The 24,265-nt window shown below is 39.7% G+C and overlaps 1 protein-coding gene across 1 annotated transcript; it reads left to right on the top strand.

Moving 5' to 3' along the window:
* Positions 1-13,570: 13,570 nt before the first annotated feature.
* unm_hu7912 (un-named hu7912) lies at positions 13,571-23,081 on the top strand. The gene is made up of 2 exons (XM_067413548.1): positions 13,571-13,789; positions 18,329-23,081. The coding sequence occupies exon 2, from the start codon at positions 18,370-18,372 to the stop codon at positions 21,574-21,576; it is 3,207 nt and encodes a 1,068-aa protein (XP_067269649.1). The 5' UTR covers positions 13,571-13,789; positions 18,329-18,369; the 3' UTR covers positions 21,577-23,081.
* Positions 23,082-24,265: the final 1,184 nt, after the last annotated feature.

Here is a 24,265-nt window from a genome sequence, read left to right as displayed (position 1 = left end):
CCTTAGGGAGCTCAGACTGTGCTCTGCCCATAAAAAAAGATGCTTCGCCATGCGGAGAAGAGAGTCTGATCTCAGGCCGCCCTGGCGATTTATGTACGTTACCACCGACATGGTGGTTCTTTATGTGTGGAAGGAAAGCTCTCAGCGACAGGGTGACCGCTTTCATCTCTAGACAGTTTATGTGTAGCTGTTTCTCTGACTGTGCCCATAAGAACACCCTTCTGATACCACACAATTTCTCTCCAAGGAGCCAGAGCTTTGATACAGCTGTGGTTCACTTTGATGGGAAGTTGCATGCATGAGCTGGAACGTGGAAGTATAGCCAACACTGTAGGGGGGCGCATGTGTAACAGACCCAGCCCGAGTACTGACGATGCAGAGGCCATAAGGCTGAGCATCCTCTGAAAACGTTTCAGGGGAACGGGAGTCCCGGCTTTGAATGTGCCACCACGCTCTGGACAGATACCGTGCGCTGTGATGTAAGCCGCGCATTCAGTCTTGAGTCTATGACTGTGCCCAGAAAAGATACCCTTTGGGCGGGGGATAGCAAAATTTTGGCAATATTGTTTCTGAGACCCTAACAGTCTAGGTGGTTGAGAAGCCAGAATCTGTGTTTGCGACTGGGCTATTACAAGCCGAGGTAGTTGAGTATACGCATCTCTCTTAGGGTGTACTCACACTAGCCAGTTTAAACTGTGCCCAAGTGCGTTTGACCACCAAAGCGTGGTTTGTTTGACTAGTGTGAGTGCTCCGAACCTAATTGTGTGCGGCTCGATTAGCCGGCCCTGGCCTGCTTGAAAGAGGTGGGCCAGAGCACGGTTCAGTTGGCACTCGAGCGCGGTTCGCATGCAGTGTGAGCGCTAACCGTGCTGGAGTCCGTAATCAAACCTTGCAAACCTCCTCATACGAGCAGCACGATTACGTGAACATTTTCGTGCCACTAAGGCGACACATCTGTTTAACAACAGGCTGTGAGAGGGCTGTGGACCCCCGTGGACCAAACGACACAAAATTATCCACAAAGAAAACAGAGCGATGGACTCCATTGTGTTCAGAGAGCGCCGCTCTTCCTGTTTATCCCGAAACCGTCGCACCATAATGATGTAAGCGTGCTCCGGCACGAATGCTGAAACCCTATGTGAGTGCAGGCCAGAGGGGGAGTGGGGAGGGGGGACAATCGTACTCGGGCCCAGTTCATGGCAACCGTGCCTAGTGTGAGTACACCCTTAGTCTGAGCGGGGCTAATGCCGCGTCCATTTTCGGGACGAGGAATTAGCGACAGTAAAAACCTGACTCGCTAGCATCAGGTGCACTATTTCCACCGCTTTCTTCTCACTAAGGGCTCAACCACGGCGTGAATTGCGGGGGGGGGGGGGGGGGGGGGGGTCTGCGAGCGAACTGTAGCGAGTAACCTCGTTTTATATGTTCAATGCCCAATTTTATATACCAGCAATGGCCTGCCAGGCCTGGGCTCATGAAGCCAGAAGTTGAATTAGATTTTAGGCCATAAGATTTTAAGTCCATAAGATTTAGGTCTGGTAACCCGGTTGCTTTGTGCTGTAACTGTGAGCTTGTAATGCTGCTTTCACACCGCACGCGAATGACGCGAATAAATCGCGCTATGACTAAATAAATAAACGCGTGAACAATTTGAATCCATTCGCTTCATTTGCGCGTGAAATTCGCTTCTAAGGCTGCTCTCACCGGGGTTGATGAGCGCTGAGCTCCGGTGATCGCCTGGGTCTCACACCTCCGAAAACACCAGATCACATTTTCAAATAGGAGCTCTCTTAATAAATAAATCATATATTTGAGCTTTAAACAACTACATTCTCGCCTGAAAAACTATTAAAACTACATTTTGTGACACAATACAGTAGTATTTTTAAATTACTCTGGCCTCGGGGTTTCTCCTATGGGTTTCCCATCCGTCACTTCACCACGTGACAGCAGTAAGCAGGCTCCTCATTGGTTAACACGGCGCGAATACCTGCCAAAGTTCAGATTTTTCAACTTGCGCGAATCACGCGTTCAAGACGCTCAATTCGCGTGGTCATTGCCGCGTCATTCGCACCTATTCGCATCTCTGCATTGACTTAACATGTAAATCACTCGCGCGAATCGCGTCATTCGCGTGCGGTGTGAACGCAGCATAACACTCTGAGGATAGTGTTTATGTTTTGGCGGCGCAGGCTTTGCAGTGGGCGCGCGCCTCACATTCGTAGTGCTCGTGGCACGAGTGCGCTTTGTGAAAAGTGCTTGGGTCCAGGAGTGGAGACTGTAAAGTGGGCACATTTCCTACATAGAAAAAGCTCTTTTGTGATTCATTGTAAATAATGTGCATTGGCGCGCAATGTGTAGTGGGTCCCAGTCCCGCACGTAGAGTATGTACGTAGAGTACCCACGGCGCAGTCCACAGGGGTAAACGCACACAGCGTTAGTGTGCAGACGAGCGTGTTTGACACCGGCTAGTTGACTGCAATATTTCATCTCCAGTCACTTAACTAAGGGAACTGGGAAAATGTAAGGAAGTTTGGGTGTTATGGAAGCCATTTTACAATGGCGTTATGCTCTAGTCTAGACCGAGCGCACGTGTGCAGACGAGCATGTTTGACCACAAGCTAGTTGACTGCAATATTTACTTCTTCAGTCACCTGAACCAAGGGAACTGGGAGAATATAAGGAAGTCCATGGTGTAATCCGGCCACGGTGGGATTTATGAGTGATTTTGTGGCGCTGAATTAACAGTGCTTATGCAGGGGGTGCACACTGTGTAGTGGAAACATTGCCTACAGTGTTTAAACCTCTTCAGTCGCCTTAATAGAGGGGACTGGGAGAAGTGATGAAGTGAAAAAAAGCGCAGGGCTTGGCAGCCATATTACGACGCCGTTATGCTCTGACATTGAGCGTGTGCTATGACGTATGTGTGGAGAGGGCGCGTGCTGTCATGACAAGGCAGCCATTACAACTTCCTTTGCAGTAAGCATGCGCTGCAGTGAGAACGGCTGTGACGTAAACTGCGTTATCGACATATCCAGCAGCCCTAGTTCGCTCGTCTAACTTACTCTAGTATTCACTGTCCGCGGCGGTTCTTAGCGCGGCGGAACGAGAGAAGTGGAAGAGTGAGGAAAGCTCCGTCTGTCCGCAGCCCTTCTTAGCGCGGCGGCGGCAGATTGTAGAGAGCTTCGGTTTGAGTTTGTTCATCTACTGTAGCATTCTCTGTCCACGGCGGTTCTTAGCACGGCGGAACAAGAGAAGAGGAAGAGTGAGGAAAGCTCCGTCTGTCGGCAGAGTGAAAAGAGCTTCACCTTGAGTTTGTTCATGTACTCTAACGTTCTCAGAGGGAGAGTGAGGAGAGCTCCTCGGGGCATTAGAACAAGCCTGTAAACTCTTTGAAATGGCGTTGCAGCGGCAACACACCCACACAAACACAACATATACACACAGAATAACGGATATTTAACGCCGGATGGTGAAACTGGAACGCATGTGACTGAAGGCGGAGACCAAGTGGGAATCCGGCATCCTCAGGGCTGCAGGGAAGTTCCGCTGGTTGCTTTTCGACGGTGAAGGTCAGCGACGGTGTCGCTGAAGGAGATAAAATCTGATACCTATGGCAAAACAGGGTCTTATATAGCCTCCAGTATGCTAATGGAAGTCCCTTTTTCGGCGGTCTCTATAGAGCGCCCCCATTGGCTCGCTCTCCTCAGCTGCCTCTCCATAAGTTCCTGCAGTTGCCGCGGCCCGGCCAATCAGAGCGCTCCTCGTGCCGTGCTATTGCCGTGCACCAACACTGCTCTTTACATAGATACCTTTATATAATAAAGTTTTGCTTCATATTCTCGAGAAAAGGAGCTTTTACCATACGCACTATGAGAGACCTCTCTAAAGGGAACAATAAATTAAACTTGAACATATTTTTTTTACTCATAGTCTCTACATGTTGTTGATTTTATCGAACAATCTTTGTTGTATTAAAATAAACAAATAATAATAAATACATAATGTAAATTTCATCAGCTGAACAGCACAGTACTTTTATACAAAACACTTTACCTTTTTATCTAGACCTTGGTCTAAATCAATTTTGACGTAACTTTAGCCGAGAAAATATTTCTCAAAAAAACAAATTCAGATTCCAAATTTCTCACATTTGCAGATTTATAATAAAATCATGTCAATGGGGAGTATTGGTTTTTGCTCAAAGTCCCAGACTCTTTTGTCTACAGAGAGTTGGTCTTTTGTAAGATTCACCTGCATTGGTTTACCCATGTACCATCCTAGACACATCAAATGCCACATGGTAAATATCTATGGTAAATAAGTATTTCAAAGTGGAATGCACTGAGGTTTGCTGGACCTTCCTTGGGTTGACAATCATCTTTGTGGGATTGTAAATGTTCTTTCGATCAGGTTCTCTGTAAATGTGCTCCATGATATTGACACCAGGAATATTATTCCATTCTGCTCGTTTGAACTTCCCACTGTCCTCAAACTGTGTTTTGGGGAATATGTGGTTCTCTATGAGGAACACCCCTACACTGGGATGAGCAGACTGGAGATCCTTCATAAGAGATGATAAATTGGTGTGTTTGTATGGCATGATGATCTCATCAATATCATTCAGGAGGACGTTTCGCACATGGGCATTATTGAATTTTAAAGCCTCTGGGATTTTTTGCCTAATAAAGAATGGAGCCATATAATGGTAAAGAGTATAATTGCGTGTGTATGCCAAAATCAGTGCGAAAATAATAGTGATAGAAGAAATGTGCTTTTATCCAGCCCTATAGTTCCAGCAGAGTAAAGAAAAGATGAATATCAGGAAATGTGTGAACTGTCCTTCTATGAATTCTTTCTGTCCCTAAACCTGTAAACTAAAAAGGTCCCTGTAAACCTTTAAACTTTTAAAAAGGTTTTTAAACTTTAATTTTAAAACTTTCAAACCAGGCTTTGTAAAGCCTATATCTAAAGTTACCTTGACAGTTTCACTTTTAGTAAAAATATCAGTTATATGAAATCAAATTGTAATTCTGCATGGTTTTTGCTAAACTTCACTCTATCTGCATTCTGCAACCCTCTTTTTAGATTTTATACTGTAACAGACAATACATTTTTTAATTAATAACATACAAAAAGTGGTACTTGAAGCCCACTCAGGTAAAACCCTTTACTCATATACCTCTTCAGACCAAGTCTGCACAACTGGAAGCACATTAACTGCATTACATTCATATTGCAATTGTAAAACATACTTTTTGCAAAGCGCTAAACACAGTTTCCCTGCTCTCCCTCTCCATCTCCTGGAAAAGGAAGCTCCAAGCCCCCTGTCCAACACATTAGTCTGCAACAAAAAATCCAGAGAAAAGTCAGGAGAATGTAGTAGGGCCCGCCACACAGAGCATCCTTTACCTGGGTGAAAGCCTGCTTACACAGCCCCGTCCAATGGACCAGTTCTAGTGCTTCTATTTTAGTGAGGCCTGTCAGTGGGCTGATGAGGTTAGTTATAATAATTATTTTCTTTCTGTAATATCCTGCCAGCCCCAGGAACTGACTCACCTCCTTTTTGGTCTTGGGCAGTTTGGATCTGCTGCGGTCTTATTAATTTGTGGGCGCACCTGTCTGTGACCCAAGTGGAAGCCCAGATACCTGACCTTCACGCGCCGACCGCACACTTCTTCGGGTTGGTTGTCAGTCCAGCCACTCTCAGCATTTTCAGAACAGCATGCAGTTTCTCCATATGCTGCTGCCAGTCATTACTGTAGATGAGGATCTCATCTAGATAGGCAGAGGATACAGAGACGATGAAAAGTCCGGTACCCCGAACAACCCGAAAGGATGCGTAACAAATTGGTGCAATCCAAACGGCTTTGTGAAGGCTGTTTTCCCTTAGTTTCCTCTGTTCATTGTTCACTCTTGTTTATGTTTATGTGGTTGTTTACTCCTGCATGTTTCTTTTGTTTATGAATAAAGTGTTTTCTGTTTATTCTCCAGCGTCGCATACTCATTACAACCTGTAGAGTACAATTATAGTGGTTGGTGTATATATGAAATGATAATGATTAATTCTTCCTTCTGTTGAAAATGTGGCTTATTTTGTATTTGTCTTGATTGTTCTCTGATATTTCTTTAGCTTATTACCTTCTGTGTAAAAATTTACCCAAGTGTTTCCTATGTTCATTGTCGGTTGCTGTCCTTCCATTGATCTTGTGTGTAGTTGTTTTAGGTTTTATCTCCGTTTTATTGTGTTTCTTGATTGTTAACTTCATTTATATCATTAAACCTGCATTTAGATCTGTCTCTCCTGGATTTCTGCCTGCACATTACCGGGCAGTGCAGGGGTTCACAGCGATTTATGCAACTCTATATTACTTGCAGCATCATTACTTAGGTTCATAAATCCAGTTACTGCCAGCCAGTCTCATTTGCCCTCCATGATGTAAAGTGTGGGTGAGAGTGTGAGTGGAGGAGTTAAATGGAGATTCTTCTCTTTCTGACAGCAGAGGGGTCGACAGAATTTCCATGGATTTAAATGAACACAGAACTCTCTCTATACTGACAAGCTATCACCACCTTCCATTCATCTTAAGCCCATATAGTCAGTTTACTTGGTCTCCATGGTGAGCTGCCCTCAGCATGCTATTTCGCAGCCTTTAAAAAAAAACTACATCTACATTGCAATTTTTGTCTTTTGCATATTAGAGGTAACCATGGATACGACAGACATTCTTCATCAAAAAGTAGGAGATTTCTGTTTGATTGTAGGCTACATTGTCTGGATTTTATACATTCATTTGAATGTTTTTCACACTTAAAGTTTATTTAGACATGATTGAAAGAAAGATTAATTGAATTTTAGCTTTCACGTCATCATCTGCATTTCTGTTGGTTACTCTAGAACAAGATGCCAAAAACACATGACCAAGGGAAGGACTCTCACCATCACTGACATTTGGGTAAAAGGATGAAGGAATAGGAAACACAATCCCACCCTCTGTCCACGTGCCAAGTCACCCTGGCAAGATATTTCACCAGACATCACCAGCATCACCATGGACAGAGGTTGCTTTCATTAAATACTGCTGCATTTATTAAGTTTTAGGCTTCAGTAAGTCTTTATGCTTTCAGCAAAGGCTCACTGATTAACTAAATTTCCTGACAACAACAAAAAGAGCTTCATAAATATATTTAAAGAGAAAAAAAATACAATTAATCTTTGTGTTCAAGCAGTGTGTATATATATATATATATATATATATATATATATATATATATATATATATATATATATATATATATATATATATATATATATATATATATCCACACACACACACACACACAGTACTGTACTGTACAAAAGTCTTAGGCACGTTAGTATTTTCAGCCCCCAAAAAAGTTTTAAAGGCAGTTGTCTTTTGGCATATATTTTGGCATATATTTTGAAATAGTGTGTCAGTAGGATATATCAGTTTACATTTTCAAACATTTATTTTGCCATTAATTTTAATAACAGCTATTTAATCCACACAGAGATCTAATCTCTCCATCATCCAGTCCGTGTGTGATTACATGAAGAAATTGAAAAAAACTGAGACAAAATCCGCAAGAAATGCGACAACATCTCCGAGACGTTTGAAGAAACTCTCCTGCAAAGCTCCCTGAAAAACTATGAGCAAGTGTACCAGGACAAAAGCTGTTTAAAACGCAAAGGGTGGTCACACCAAACACTGATTTAATTTAGTTATTAGGAGTTAATTGATAAACAAAATCTATTTATGACATTATTTTTGAAAGCATTTTCACTTTACAAAATTTTTACACAAGTGTCTAAAACATATATGTATATATATAATTACATTTTTACTTTATTTAACTTGCTGTGCAAAGGTTGCCCAAGAAAGGAGTATAAAAATAAATGTTAATGAAGTGCTGCACAACTACATTCCCAGTGGGTTCCTTCATTTTAGCGCAGTGCCTAACCTTTACTCAAACACATTCTTTCTGTTGTCCCGCTCTAATGTACTTTCCCTGTTCCTTCTCTTCCATAATGGTTTCAGCTGTGAATAAAAAAAAGTATCAAATTTAAATAAAACATATACAGCATGCTGTTCTCATTCAGCACGAATAGTCAATTAGGCTATACAGTTTTATAACACATATTGGTGGTGTATAATATAATCTCATATAAGACACCATGCAGAAAATCAGCTAAGAAAAGGAGGAAACTTGTCAGCACTAGTCTTTTTTTTACTACCTCCATGCACCTTGCTTTTACACAAGGTAATCATTAGCAAATGCCCTTGTGATGTCTGCACCAAGCAAAATCTCCTCTTAAAGCAACAGCATGGCTTTCACAATATATAAAACCTAGAGAATAATGTCTATAATGTGGCTGCTAAAACAATGCATGTGAATTTTTGTTAATAACAAATGCATGTCGCTTGAAAATGTTACTAGAGATAGGTTAGTGACCTCAACAGGTGTGAATCTGGTTTAAAGCGTACTTCATAATCAGATGAACAGATCAACAAGCTTGAACAGAATGACTCAGCATGAGGAGGATGAAAAATCAATATATGCAGAACCCCTCTAGGCATCGCTGGCTGTTCTACAATAGCAGTATATTATAATTCCAGATCATCTAGAATTTTCTAGCTGTGATTTTGCTTGTACAGCTGTAAGGTGATTAAGTGACTGATTGTGAAGGAGTAAATGGCAGTAATTTCTGTTCTTTTTAGAAGGAGGGAGTTGCAGTCTGATTATTAAGTTACTGTGTGGACTGTGGATCCTTTGTTATTAAATCATGTTAAGGTTGCTCAAATGTGGGAGTAAAAGTGACTGAACAATGTGACTTGCAGATACAGTATTTATCGGTAGACTACCCCAAATGCATTTTTGATTAAAATAAATAGACCGAGCTACCAAATTACTATGCCTCATTTGCGGTGTTTGAATGAATCATGTTACCATAAGATATCTTGATAAGGACTATGTATTAGTCACTCAGGAGCTGTTCAAACAGCCGTAGACTTTGTTTTGAACACTCTAATGGTGTAAACCTGATTGATCCTCTGTAGCACAGGCCTCTTACAAGAGCAGGATTTGCAGCCAGGACATTGATCTTCCTTTTCCTCCTAAGAGCCTCTAGAGCAGCTGAGACACCTGCTAGCATGCAGCTGATGGACGGCCCAATGCCTGCGTGCTCCTTGGAAGAAGTTGCATCATTCATACCCTGAATGATCAAAGCCTGTAGCTGAGCTTCTCTTCATGGCTCTGTGGCACGGCCCTGGGTCCTCACACCTTGTGCATTGTGGGAACGGCTCCTGTCATGCTGCATCATTTCAAACCCATATGGGAGCAGACAGATGGTGTGCAGGCTAAACCACCGGGAAGCTGGGTTGCCATGCCAATAACAGCGATGAGTTCTAACTAACAGAGAAGGACAGAGGCACTGTAGCCTACAGTATGAACATTGTATTTTATAAATGTGAAGAATATTGCATAAAGAGTGCAACAGTCACCGCCCACTTACTCAGAAGTCTTGCTTCAGTAAATATGTTCTCTTCATTTTATTCATTGGGATATAAAAAATATATATATTCAGTAAGAGCTATAAGCCTTAAACCAACCCAACCAACTTTAAGATGAACACACTATTAAAATTTCATTTGAGGCAAAAAGGTGTTTGAAAGGGTCACTGAACTAAGCAATAGAGCATTTTGAATGACAGCCTAATTCAAATTATTGTACAATATAATGTTACTGACTTAAGCCTAATAATTTATTAAGCATAAAACAACATACTTTCAGGTTATTGTAAATTATTCATCATCAGCATATTTCATTCCTGGATGTGCCAGTGAATGTGAATCAGTTTTTTCGAATGGGTTAAACAAATCTAAGTGAATGATTCACTGGTTCAAAAAGGGGGTCGCTTTATTCATTCCTGAATGAATCAATGTGTTTGAACTATTGGGTTAAGAATCACTTCAGTTCACTCCAATTCTACATTCTAAACACTAAAGCACAAACACTGCAAAATGAGTATTAAAAAAAAAAACAGTGAAAACTCTCTCGACCTATCAATTTTGAGGACCAGACTAAAAAAAGAAAACAGTATATAAGGAGTGTGGAGAGTGTGGAGAGATTCATTGAGTTTCATCAAACATGGGGATTTATGAAAGTTTGTTTCTCCATCTCTTTTGCCATAATTGTATTTTCCATAGAAACGGTGACTTCTAATGCAGGATTATGGGTAGTGTAGTTCTTCCCTAGGAATTAACTTATTCATCTACAGAATATATCATTGATGTTTTCACTAAAATCTGTTATCCTCTGTAGGAGTTTTAACTGGAAATAAAAATAGACTGTTGTACAATAGTACAGTTTGTGCACAGTAAACCATTTGAACTAGTAACAAGGGTCTCTGGATTTTTGCTGTGCATTGTGCTTAAGCGCACCACTTACCTAAGCTTGTAAAACACAGGCCTATTGCTTAAATCAACTATATACTGATAAACTTGTCATAGTCACCTTCAAATACTAAAAGCCTTTATATCCTCTGTGCCCTTTTCAACTATCTTTCCGGGCTATAAGATATGATGAACATGGCAGCCCTTAGCTCAGCAGTCTTGTCTCTGCTAATTCATTTCTCCTGTGCTTTGCTAAAGGTACCTCTACCACAGACACTGTCTTGTGATCGTACTGGCGACACAGTAATGAGTTTGCTATCAGCAGGGCAGAACCATAAATTCAGCTCAGACAGAGAGATAAGGCAGAGCGGGAGAGAAAGAGAGGCTCAGGTGTTTGTGGCCTCGATTATTCTCAGAACGACTGAGGGGCCATCAGCTAAGAGTGTTATCATTCAGATGACTGAAGCAGTGATATTATTAGTTATATCTCACTCAGTTATAGGCCCGCAGTCTGGAGATGAAATGAACAAGAAAAACTGGGGGGGAAAACAAGGACACGCTTTTCTATAAGCTGCAGGACACAGAAAACAAGCACTCTGATTATAGGTCATATCTGTGTAAAATTTGCCTCAACAAAACCTTGCAACCTAATCTTGCAAATCCTGGAAAATCCAGTGATTAGCTCATTGTATCTACCTGGTTCCTACCTTCTTAACATGGCTTTGTTTCCTGGCAGGACTGATAAACAGAATCGTTGTGATCTTCCTCCCAGTTGTTGTGTCAGTATGTACAGGCGGCAAATAGTTTTTATTGCACCATCCTTTAAAGACAGCCTCTTTGCAGAAGTTTGAATTACACGCGGCAAAATACAAACCAGGCAGCAACATATTGCCTGCTCAGATCCGGCCCACATCTGGTACACGTGGAATGTACCAGATGTGGGCCGGATCTGGACAGACACTATGTTGTTGTCTGGGAAGCCAATTTCGAGAGAAAAAAAAAAACAGCAAATGCTGGTTTGGGCTTCTTTATGCTGGTCCTTAGTTGGTCGTGAGATGCTGGTGGTGAACTGGAGGTATTTGCTTAGGACCAGACCAGCACTTGACCATCTTAAACCAGCTCACGACCAACTAAGGACCAATTTAAACCAGCTCAAACCAGCTGCCATGCTTCAAAACATATACTTAACCAGCATATGCTGTTCTTTTCCCCAACGGGGATCTGCGATGTTACTGCACACAAACACAAAATGCTATCAGAAACACACAAGGCACTAAAATAATGCATATTAACATGAACATAACATAAAACTTGTAAAAATATATATATATCAAAACAAAAAAGGGTTCACCCATGGATTTTTAGAAACACCCTTTATTCATACATTTAAAGGCAATTGTTTTACTTAAAAAATAAAATTAAATGTATTGCCCTTAAAATATATTTACTTCTGAAAAATATGTTCAACAATATTATACGGTTATGCAATATCTTGAATATTGTTTTTGCTGTATCTAAGTAGAATTAAAATAAACAATTGCATGAAAAACATGCATCTTTAAAAATGCAGCTGACATTGTAATTAAAATCATTTTATTTACTACACAATGCTTTCCTTCAGTTTCGCCCATTATATTCAAAACTGAATAATGATGAGACTGTCTTTTCATAATATGACAAAAGGCAAAGAAATACAAGAAAGCTGCCTTGAGACACAGAACAGAAGCTGAGTCACACCTCAGCACACTAGCGCTATAGAGACCATGAAGAAAATAGATAATAAGAAACCAAACAATAAAATGTCAGCTGCCAGTAGTGATTTGCACTGTAATGGCTATGACAGACTGGGAAAATGCTTATCCAAAAGATTGTTGCTCTTTTCCACGGCATTAAGAAGGAATGCAATTGCTCCAGTAAGATAGTTCACGAAATTGCATGCACATAAGCAATATATAAACCAATGAAAGCTTCACACTGAGGGAAACAAGCAACTTTATTTACAGCTACAGTAATGCTATTCAATTGACCAACAAGCCTGGTCTTGAATAGGTTGCTCGCATGGCTAAAACAACAGTGTACTTTTACTCATAGTAAGCCAGTGTCTTCATGCAGTGTGCTAGTGTACAGTACGTTCATTGAACATGCCTTTTTTGTTATGTTTGATTAAATAGCCCACAAAATCAGTCACCGATCACACTAATGCGGAAATCAATGGCATGCATGTCTCACTTGATCCCCTAAGCTGTACTTTGCTATTCTGCACTTCCGTTTTCAGCTAATTGAATAAATGGGGCAGGAGCAACAGTGCTAGTAAGGTTCTATTCTTAGAAAGGCAGGAAATGCAAAAGTTGCCCAAATCATTATTTTCAGATGGGTCATTAAAAAAAAGTATTTTTTTTTAGCTTTTTTAAAAAAAGTAGAAAATCATGTTCTACAATATTTTACAGTTATGTATTATCTTGAAATATTGTGAAGATAAAACTGTTGCATTTTTTAGTAAACCTGACAGTGTATTTATAATTGTAACTTACTACACAATGCTTTTTCTGTTATTCAAAAGAGCTTCAAATAAATATGCAGCATAACACCAACATCAGACTGAGTAAAAAATAATTACTGTAAAAATAAATTAATAAATTGGTGCAAATTCAAACTTTGACCTTGGAACCTTAACCCCCCCCCCCCCCCCCAACCTGGGAAGATAGATAGATAGATAGATAGATAGATAGATAGATAGATAGATAGATAGATAGATAGATAGATAGATAGATGGATGGATGGATGGATGGATGGATGGGTGGGTGGGTGGGTGGATGGATGGATGGATGGGTGGATGGATGGATAGATAGATAGATAGATAGATAGATAGATAGATAGATAGATAGATAGATAGATAGATAGATAGATAGATAGATAGATAGATAGATAGATAGATATGAATTCATATTAGCTATAAATCACCTTTGTTCTTTAAATGAAAAACTACTGAAGCCTATCAGCAAGATATGACACCTTCATTATTAAAATCGTGTCTCTATCGAATATCTCTAGTATCCAGCATGAGATTCGTGTGCATCACAAACGCGCGCGCGCAGTCAGGGTTCAAGCGCGCACCCAATGTCGCACGCGTGCGCAGTCACTGAGCATCTCACACAAGAAACGCAACGCGTGAGGGATGCGGTCACACCCCCTCGCCTTGTCTCAGTACGCCCCCGAGACCCGTGGGCGAAAAACAATACTTAAGGAGTTTGATGCAGCCCACCCTTCAGCCTCTAATATGACATGGAGACTACATAATCTCTAAATGATCAGTCACTGATACACAGATCCACATATTATCAGCACCTTCAGGATCTTAACTATGGATGAAGACGGTAAGATAAATGCGCACACTCCTAAAAGCTTGAAATACACTGTAAAAACTAAACTTATGACTTATGAATTATTATAGCTAGACAGATAAGGGAGCCGTGGTTTTGCGTGTTACTGGTGTGTTATGCGCCGAGAAGATTAGGTCATTTTACGAGAGATGCTCGATAGTGCGAGGCTCGTGCCGCAGCAATAAATGAGAACAAAGTGTGCTGTTGTGTTATATTTTGGTGCGATGGGCAAAAGGTTTTCATTTTCGCAGTGCACTTTCGCAGGACTGCAAAAACCTCCAACCTTATTAATTAGCCCCGTCGTATTCGTTAACGATCCTTGTCGAAGATCGAGGATGTTGATACACGCTATGTTTTATGGCGACCTTGTAAATCAGGTTCCTTTGCGAGTCGCACAGTGGACTTTGTGGGTTTGCTAGGTATCCAGGCGACAGAGCATGTGGTACAGTATGTGATTGTCCGGAGAAGGTGTAGGGAGGAGTAAGTTTGGCACTATGGATAAATGTAACATAGGCTACATATTTAACCGAAGGGAATTTTACATAAAATACTTTTGGGAAGTTGAGAAGTCCTGAGGTTTCCTATGTTGTATTTCATCTAAAACTATTTCTAATGTAAAAATTATTAGGCAACACATACTCATATGGCCATACAGATTTTTATTTGTACTTTAATACCATTTAAAATTAACGTACGAAGGCAGAAGATTGATTACTATGCTAAAACTGGTTGGGGTACTGGGGGGAAGAATCATGAGTACGAGCACAGACATTTCGATGCTTATCTTGTTACTTGCTCAGCTTTATTTTTTATTTTTTTACTGACCATAAATGCTAAAACCCATTAAAAAGATACATTGATTGCAGCATTCTTAATGGGGTGTTGCACCTGTTGTTCTGAATAAATGCAATGTCTTGGAGAAAATATGATGAAAAAAAAAATGATTGTACAATATTATTGTCCTACTTGGACCACTTCTCGGCAATCCAAAATATCCAAACTAGAGGGTAAAGTTAAAAATATGTTTTTGCATTAAGTTTTAGATTGTATAATTGCTGAAAACAGACATGCACAAGTGCCTTAATAATGAAATGTTAAGGACGATCACCCCCCTCAAGGGCTGAGTGGATTGTTCATATTGATTTAACTGAAGCTAGTGTGATACGTGTTACCTATAACAGTGGGTATTAAATGATAGAGTGCCCCCGGGTGGGTATTTATTTATGTTTTATGTATAATTTCTTAAATTACAGATAAACTACTGAATAAGCCAGTGTCAAGTAATGGCAGGAATCTAGTTTTGTTGTGCAACTGAAGAAGAAAATAAATGTGCAATTTAAGAGGAACAAAAATGTGCTGAATAAAGACAAGAAAAAAAAACCCGAGAAACTGAGGTTTACACTTGTTTCTCTCTGGACCTTATAAACTAGAGACTTAAGACGTTTGTGATTCATAGATGTAATCGTTTGGACTTTCAGTTCCATAAAAATTCCTTTGAGTTTTCAAAATCTACAGTCTCCACAGAATCATCCAGCTGGGCTGCTTTCACTGAGAGACTCAGATGCATCTTTCTTATTATCCATTGTGTCCAAATATAGCCTCTTTGCCTCATATCCAGCCAAAAGAAAAAAAATCCCACTCTGCAAGCTCATTTGAGGAATGGGTTGTGTATTTAAGGAGATAGGCATCATGCGAGATTAACTGCTGCTGCTAACACTTTCTGCTGTCATGGTTTCTTAGAGTCAGACTGTAGCTTAAAGGAATTTTTTCATTACTCACAATGTCTGTAAACTGACTCGTTCAGTGATCTCATGATCAGAAATGTTCACTCCAGATCTGATTCTTTTGTGACTTAGCTGATGATTGTCATATTTAGAAATCCCGGTGAACTCACATGCCTTCTTCTGCAAATGTACGTGCACACACTGCACATCATAAAAGTAGTTTTTTTCAAGAATGAATGAAGTGAAAGGAAACTAGTCTTGGCAGACTGTGATGGAAGTGTCGGACAGGTGGTGTTTTACTCTGAGGGCAGTCAGGTCTCAGTCATAGGTACTGGCTCTGCTGCTAGCTGTGAAAATGCCTGCTGATCAGCCACCTTGCATAAAGGAAGAAAATAATTATTAACATCCACTTTGCCCAAGATGAACATTTTTGCTTTATAGTTTTCATCCATAAGAAAAAGGACGATGCCCTCAAAACTCTCATGCTCTATTTTTTTGTCCTAATTATATTTCTATTTGTGGAACTTTCCTTTTAAATAATTGCGTCCTTCTAAATTATTGCTAAATGCTGTTGAGCTGACCAAAGTTAAATGACTTTATTCTCAGTGATTCAGTGTAATCTGTACACAGAGGTGGTTCAACTAGGGTGATAGTGTAATTTTTTTATTTAATTATATGTGATATGTGAAACTAATTTGCATAGACAGCAGCATTTATGTTACTTCTCTCTCCTGTTGTGACCTACAATGTAAAGAGCAAAATAGACAGACAATGAGAGATGGTGGGCAGATATTAGCTCACCAAGAGGACATTTATACCCTTAGTCAGCTAGAATCAGAACCAGTGAAAATGGAAGCCCAAAGGAACCTGATTCGTAAGCATTTGCCATGAGTGACACTGTTTTATAAATAGCTTTAAAAATGAGCGATTCAGCTCTCTTTAACAACTGGAGAGGTCTAGACGGCATTCAAGATTTTTTAGACATAAAGTAGTTATGGGTTATCGGCCACCCGCATGAGACTGTTCACCTCTGGCTGCAGAGACACTATGCTTCTAAGTAGATGAAGTGCTAGTGCACTTTATAGTGCAATTTTTGTTTGTGCCTGAAAATTGTTCCCAGCAGACATGTAATACAATAGATGTGGAAGTCACCCAGTCCCAGATGCATCAATCACAGAACCGTATCAGATCTCATCTGAGCCTCTGTGGAGTTTTTATTACTCTTTATGTCCCAAGTGGTAATGTTTTCTTAATGAGGAGTTGCCACGGACATGGTCTGTGTCAGTCAGTACATCCCTTAGGATGCACAAAAATACTAATGTCAGTTGAAATTGTTATTTATTTTTGGATACCATCTATATCCATATTATTTGATATTAAATTTAAAAAAAAAATCATGATACTGTGCTTTGACTTTGGTCTGCGAAGTATGAAGAATTTGGTTTAGTATTGCTGCTGCAAAAAAATGCATTCACAATATAATAAATTGTTGAAAAGCTGAAATTCTAGTTCTGTTCTAGATGATTCCAGTAAAAAGAGTGAAGGTGTGAGTGTGTGTGTATTTAGACTGCTTGTCGGTCTTTTCTCAGCAGGAAGAACAGATGGTTTTCAGGGCTGGCTGAAAGGATGCAGCCAGTAAGTGGGGCTCTGTAGCTCCTACTGTCATTAAAAAAATCCCTGAAAAGCCAAACATTGTAAATAACCTCAAAATTAGCTCCTAATTCTTTGTAAATCACACACAGCCATTTTACTGTATATCAGGATAAATAAGCAAAAGAATACAATAATATTTACAGTAGGTAAAACAAAAAATATATTATTAACTGTAAGCATAATACAGAATGACATGTGCTATGTCAGCTGGTTAAATAACTAGAGATGTCATTTGACCACTGGTTTGCATTCACTGAAAGAAAAGAAAAAATACACAAAAACATAATTGTCACACACAGAGAGGCAAGCAAGATCAAAATTACCCTTTGTTTTGAAATGCAAATATTTAATAGGACAAAACAAGATAGCAAAAAACATGAACATGAGAGAAAGCAAAGCATGAAGGAACAGTGAAAATCAAAGCAAGCATAAATATAGACCATGCGCATCACTTGCATGGTCCCTGTGTGTTTCTAGGTGCAGCTGAATTCTGGGATCAGAAATGATCTTCAGCATTCTAAATGAACAATGTGCAACATATCTACGATCTATGTAAAACTATCATCTGACATTTAAATACGTTCTCCTTTTTTAACCTTATTTTCACTCGATTCATTTTTATTTCCCCAAAGACCGGAGTGGCACTATAATTAATGGGCAGGAGTAGGGCTGTTGCAGTAGGATGCGGTAAAACTGTGTAGGCTATTTTGTTGTTGTAAAAAAACATCTGCATTGATAGAAATAAAGTATATGTATTTGAAAAGAGTTTTATATTCTTGAATAATTATTAATTAATTTCTCTGCACAGACTCTGTTTATGCATTACTTGGCATTTAACAAAGAAATTATATTTTTCACTAATCTTCTGCAGTGATCATATTTAGCAAAATGGCTTTTAACTTTTAATTTGACATGTGAATGCCTATAACTTACTGTGTGTGTATTTGTACATAATAGTACATAAGTGGTTCCGTGTATGCATGCACTCAAGATCTCAAAATTCTCTCTTTCATCTTCTCTTTAATGTGTTATGTTCTTTTCTAAGCATAAGTGGGATCTGACTTTAAATGGAAACCTTATCCATACTTTTCAGACAATCAAATGGTTGATTTAAAGAAAATGTGACTCTAATAAGACTGTTTTTTATTTTCTTTAGGAGAAACCAACTGAGGGGAAGAAAACGGGGGTCCATTTAAAATGACACGTACGGATCTCCCTGACATATTAACATCATCTTTGTATCAAGACATACAAATTGGCCCAAACTCTGGGCTCTCAAAGTATTCTGAATCTTCTAAGCAATGTGATTCCCAAATGGTTGGCCCACTGGATCAAAACTTCGAAACCATTAACAAAAGACATTGCCGTAGCTTTGACTTCATTGAGTCACTGGATGACCCAAAGGACTTTTCCTCGTCCATGGAGTATCCTTACAGGTCTGATCAGCAAACAGTAAGTAAGGATGCAGTCTGGAATGGCATTGGACAGCAGGGACACTTACGCTTTTCCTCACCAGATCTATTCAACTCAAGACTCTCCCAACAACAAATCAGCACAGACAAAAACAATGAGGCAGCAAGGACGAGTGTTCAAGGTAAGCCTCGCTCAAAAAGTGCTCCGAGGATTCGAGCCACCCTGACCCCTGTACCCATCACAGTCTCTCCACTTGCAACCATGAGGCGTCGATCTCCAGTGGACACCCAGAAGAGATCTGATAGTTTTCCAAATCGAGAAGCCTCTCATTCAAACAGGGCTTTAGTTAATGAAGTTCATCCAATCAAGTTACAACCCCACACACCCCTCTATGTTTCTGATTGTTTTGAGGAGAGCAGACAGGAAAAACAAACGAACACTCCCCACGTAAGGTGCCGTGTTGATATTAAGCCAGATGCCTCAGTTCTCCAGCATACTGCACGGAAGATGCCTACCCACAAAGGTAATGTTCCCTGGCAGCTTTCCTCATCAGGGATTAGGAACGTCTCTTTTCCAAGTCAGACATCCACCTCTAGAACACCTACTCCTAGTGAGTGTTACAACATGGAATATAGGCAAGCATATCAATATCCCAGCAGCTTGTCCGGTAGTTACATTCAGTCTGGAGAGATCCCTTTCGGAAGGACTTCTCCTAGAGACCCAAGAGAGTACAGGACCTTGTCTAATCCTAACATCCCAACCAAGTTCTTCTACACGGACGATCCCTGCAGGTATCCACTTCAACCACCAAATAGGACATATTATCAGGATGACCAGTACAGTATTAACAGCAGCAACAGCCAAAATCCCTCCGTCAGTAGTCAGTATGTGCTTGATCCAAGGACTCGCTGGGTTCATACTTTGCCTGTGCGTTCGTACTATGCAGATTCCCATCGTGAACCCTCGGATCCATTTTATGGTAGACCTTATTCAGTGAGTGAGCCAGGGCCGTACTTCATATCTACTCCTCAGAGTGAAACATACTTTCAGGAGGACCCAAGGGCATATGCTTTTCCTTCTGACCCCTCAAAGATGTTCTACACACGGCCTTGCCATTACCCAGCAGAAATAAACATTCCTATGAGAGCATATCATACGGAGGGACGGCGGCGACCACGTATGTCCCAGGCCTTTTCAGATGATTGGCACCGGTCAAGCATTGCTACATATTCCAGTCAGTATGCATCCTCACAGGCCACTCCTCAGCGAGTGCCATCAATAAGCCCGTGGTATCCCAATGACTTTACGGAGACAAGTCGTTTGGGAGCAGATGTCCGAAACTATTCAAAATCTTGGGACAACATTCTCATCCCTCATATGGACCGAGAACATGGCGTTTCACGAGGCAGAAGTTACGAGAACCTTCTCCATCAAGGAAGACCAGGAGTTCCTTCAAATAATAACCAACAACCAGTCATTGTAAACCTTTCTAGTTCACCGAGACGTTATGCTGCCTTGTCTCTCTCTGAAAACTGTCTAGAAAAGTGTGCTGGTGACAGACAAAACAGTGTGAGGGGGCAATGGTTTGTAACCCCAGAAATTACAATTACTGACAATGACATCCGTGCAGCAAAGAGCAACAAGAGAGATGGGGGAACTAGCAGCTGGAATACCCAAAATACAGGCCAATGTCAAACTGCAAACTTGGATAATTTACAGAGACCAGCAAACCCACCAGAATCCACAGAGAGGAAGAACAATAATTACTCCCTGCAGCAAAGCCTCGAACAGCTTGATGAGCTACTAGCCGACCTAGTCATTGATTACAAACCTCAAAATAGCAGGAGACCAAGCAAGGATCTGCTAGACCAACTAAAACAATTGATTCAAGATGACGAGACCAAAGAGGGGAAGAGGGACATAGATCAAGAGGATTCAGGACTTTTGAACACACAATCAGACTCTTCAAAGACCAGCCCAGACACATTTAAAGACCAAGACAGTGGTTGTGAGGGTTTTCAGCGGAGTGCTGAGGACCTCTTTTTGAACCACATTGCAGTCGAGGATGACATTATGGTGTGCTCCAACAGGAAATGCTTGCGCAAAGACACTACATTCAATGCTTGCTTGTATTTCAAGTCCTGCCACAGCTGTTATACCTACTACTGTTCCAGAAACTGTAGGCGAGAAGACTGGGACACACATAAAGAGAGCTGTCTTTATGGCCGCATTAGTAGTGTCTGCAGGCATATACTAAAGCACTGCCGAGAGAACTCTGACATTCATAAAGCTTTTTCGCGCATTGCTAGGGTAGGGTATCTGTCCCGTGGGAGAGGAGTTCTGTTCCTGGGTTTTCCAAACCCCGGGAGTGCAGATAACTTTATTCAAGTTGGTCTTGACAGCCTTACTATCTCTCCAACATATCTGTCCCTTCGAGAGTTAGACAGTTTCAAAGACAACCTTGGGCAGTACTGCAAAGAGTTGCAGAATGCAGGCAAGGAGTATGACCCCACTGAATGTTTCCTCCTGAATGTATCCATTGCTGTTGGAGACCTAGTGCCTAAACTTCCCTCACCCAAATTACAAACGCCAACAGTTCGCAAGTATGCCAAGGTCTCATTGGCCTCCTCAAGCCCAGATAAGAAAATATTTAAGAAAGAATGTGAAATGGAGACTCTGATTCTCACCCCTCCTCCTGGGACATCTGACATCGACAAGGATGGCCAAGAGGGCAGGAAATCAAGAGAGATTTGTTTCATTAACATCCAAAGGGAGCTTCGTACCAGAGGTGTATTCCTTCGCCACGAGTTCCCACAAATATACAACCAGCTTTGTGAGTTTGTGGAGAGCAACAAAAGGTTCACCCCCACCACAATTTATCCCATTGATAAGAGAACTGGCAAGCAGTTCATGTGTATGATCATGGCAGCGTCTGAACCAAGGATGCTCGACTGGGTTGGTGCACCACACCTTCTAGATGACATTATATAATCCTATGCATCCAGCATTATCAAGCTTTTGCTGTATAAAGTAAGACTTAAATGACTAATGTTTTTAGATATGTATTTTAATAGTGAGACTATATTTGCTGTTTTTCTGTATGGCACTAAAAACTAGAAATAATACGAGTTGCTTATGGAATAAAAAGCTGTACAGTATTTATTATAAGATATATGAGCATATATGTTTTGTCTTAAAATCTGTTTCCTTTTAGCAACTACAATATATTTCAATGGCCCAAACAGAATCAGAAGTTTTTTTTTGTTTGTTGCATTTTGCATTTTCTGCGCTGATATTTGAGGCACAATATTTCTGCAGAATGGATTTAAATCTGTTAAATAGAGCTAAAAGTTTGTGTATTCTTATAGGCAAAACTCAAATTAGCCAAAATATTTATTAAACACAAAGGGGTGGGAGGATGTGCAGAACTTTGTGAATGACAGGTGTTCCAAATCTATGGAAATCGTTGAACTTTCTGTAGGTAACGTGTGGGCCTGCTTATGGCTGTATTTGTTGTGCTAGTATGTTGCAGTGAAGATATAACAACTAGGATTCCATTGGATAACCTCCGGGGAAAGTTTTTTTTTGTTCCTCTTGCAATACAATATTGTCTAAAAGTAATTGTCTTTAGCCCCTTGAGAGGATAAAAATGCACTTGCATGGAAACTGCATGCTGGCAAGGAAAATGCAAAATCATTTTAAATTTTGTGATGATTTGTCATTTCTTTAAAATAAATTACAATCACAGATGATGATCACTATGGCAGAAAATAACATGTCAGTTTTTACAAAGTCAAATAAACTGCTTGGAACATTTCACTGTATTGTACATGGCAACTGCTTTCTGTATTGTATTTATGGAGTACTATATTTATTCACATGGTTAAGTCAGCTGAAATTGTTAACTTCTAACTTGACAAGAAAAACATTTATCTTTTATCCACATTTCCATTAAATAAAAATAAGATAACTTGCAAGTTTATTTATCTGACATGAAAGATTATTAATTATATTCAGTTTTACATTTTTCATGTTATTATATTTCTGGTATCACAATGTTTTTAGTGAAACATCCATTGAAACATGGCAGTGTGAAAATTATAAACATGTATATAAAATATGCTATTCATATTTTAATCATTTATAATGACTGACAAAACTTAGATACCTATATTTAAATAGAAAAATATAAAATTTGAAAAAGATTAAAGAAACGGTGTATAACAGCAATTAATGCAAGATTGTTAGATTTAGCACTTTAATAAACTACTGGGGGGGGGGGTGTTTATAAACAGACCATTTAGATAATGTAGTCAGCATGCACATAACAAACCTTACAGCAATTACAAAATAGTCAGTGTTACTGTTTATATTTTTCTGATGTCATTGTTATGCCATGCATTATTTATTTACATTGCTCATTAACTGTTGTGTTCTGTTGATGAGTGCTGTTTTATTTCTGTACCATGGTCAATAAATGAAACACCCAAAAGTAATATGCCTCATGTATTTGACTGAAAATACAAACATTCACCCATTAAACTCTATTAGCATTCTGATTGGTTCATTTAATGTAATGTTCCCAACCAATCGATTTCATGTATCCATTACTATTTCCCAATATAACAACAATGCATCCAAACATGCATACCTGCGTAATATGCGAATTATCATTTTAACCCTCCGCCTCCTCAGCACCACCAGCCTAGATCTTCTACAGAGGTCTCCCTCTCTAGCAGCAGCAAATTTCCTTTAATTTTATGTTCCAGGCATTTAGCAGAAGTTATATCAGTTTTAGTAGGGAGGTTAAGTGACTTTTGACTTCAAGTCATGATGCAAAGTTCCCCATTGGTATGGAAGTACCTTAGGGCCATACTAATAAATTTATCCTAAGACACTAGTAAGATCACACTTTGTATCAGAAATAAACATGTTTTTTTCAAAAATGGCCACCAATGTGCCAAAAATACCCTAGAGCCCATATCTTTGCTTCTGTTATCACTATAATGACAAATTTGTTGTCAAAGTGTACATTTTTGGGGTCAGGGAATCCAATAAAATTGGATTCAAGTTTAAAAAAAAAAAAAAAACATTTCCCCATACCATGACAATTGGGGGTAAACATGCACGTCACATAAAAATTGTGTCGTCAGAGTTACTTTACTTATATTTTCCTTCAAAAACTTTAATTTTGTATTTAAGCAGTGCAGCTACTTCTGCACATTACAAAAAAATCCCAGAAGAATCCCATTATGGGAAAGTTCCGAAAAAGACCCAAATATATCCTATTCATACACCTATTCATTATTTTTCTCACACAAATAGGGTAAAAAAATGTACCTTTAGATATCAGCATGAAAAATACTGAATTGATTACTTATATAAAGACAAACAAAAAATGTATTACAAGTCTTTTATAAATAGTTTGTTAACATAGACAAATGGTCCATTATCTAATTACAGATGTGCTAATTTGCATAAATGCCACAACAGATCTAAACATTAGGTACAGCGTTTTTTAAAACATTCAGTGATTCACTCATGTCATGGAGGGGTCTTGAATCAGCCTGAAGGGGTTGTTTTTCGCTATATATTATCCCTTACTTAAAATTAATGACTTAATTACATAGCCTACATGGCAGTGTAATGCCACAACAATCCATGTGTCCATATGTTAAGA

The sequence above is a fragment of the Pseudorasbora parva genome, chromosome 13, assembly GCF_024679245.1.
Source record: "Pseudorasbora parva isolate DD20220531a chromosome 13, ASM2467924v1, whole genome shotgun sequence".
Lineage (NCBI taxonomy): Eukaryota > Metazoa > Chordata > Actinopteri > Cypriniformes > Gobionidae > Pseudorasbora > Pseudorasbora parva.
Note: the sequence above shows the minus strand (reverse complement) of the source record. Positions and strands in the feature narration are given on the sequence as shown.

What these genes read in the sequence shown, in the direction of transcription:
- unm_hu7912 (XM_067413548.1), top strand. Translation starts at nt 18,370, where the DNA reads ATGACACGTACGGATCTCCCTGACATATTAACATCATCTTTGTATCAA.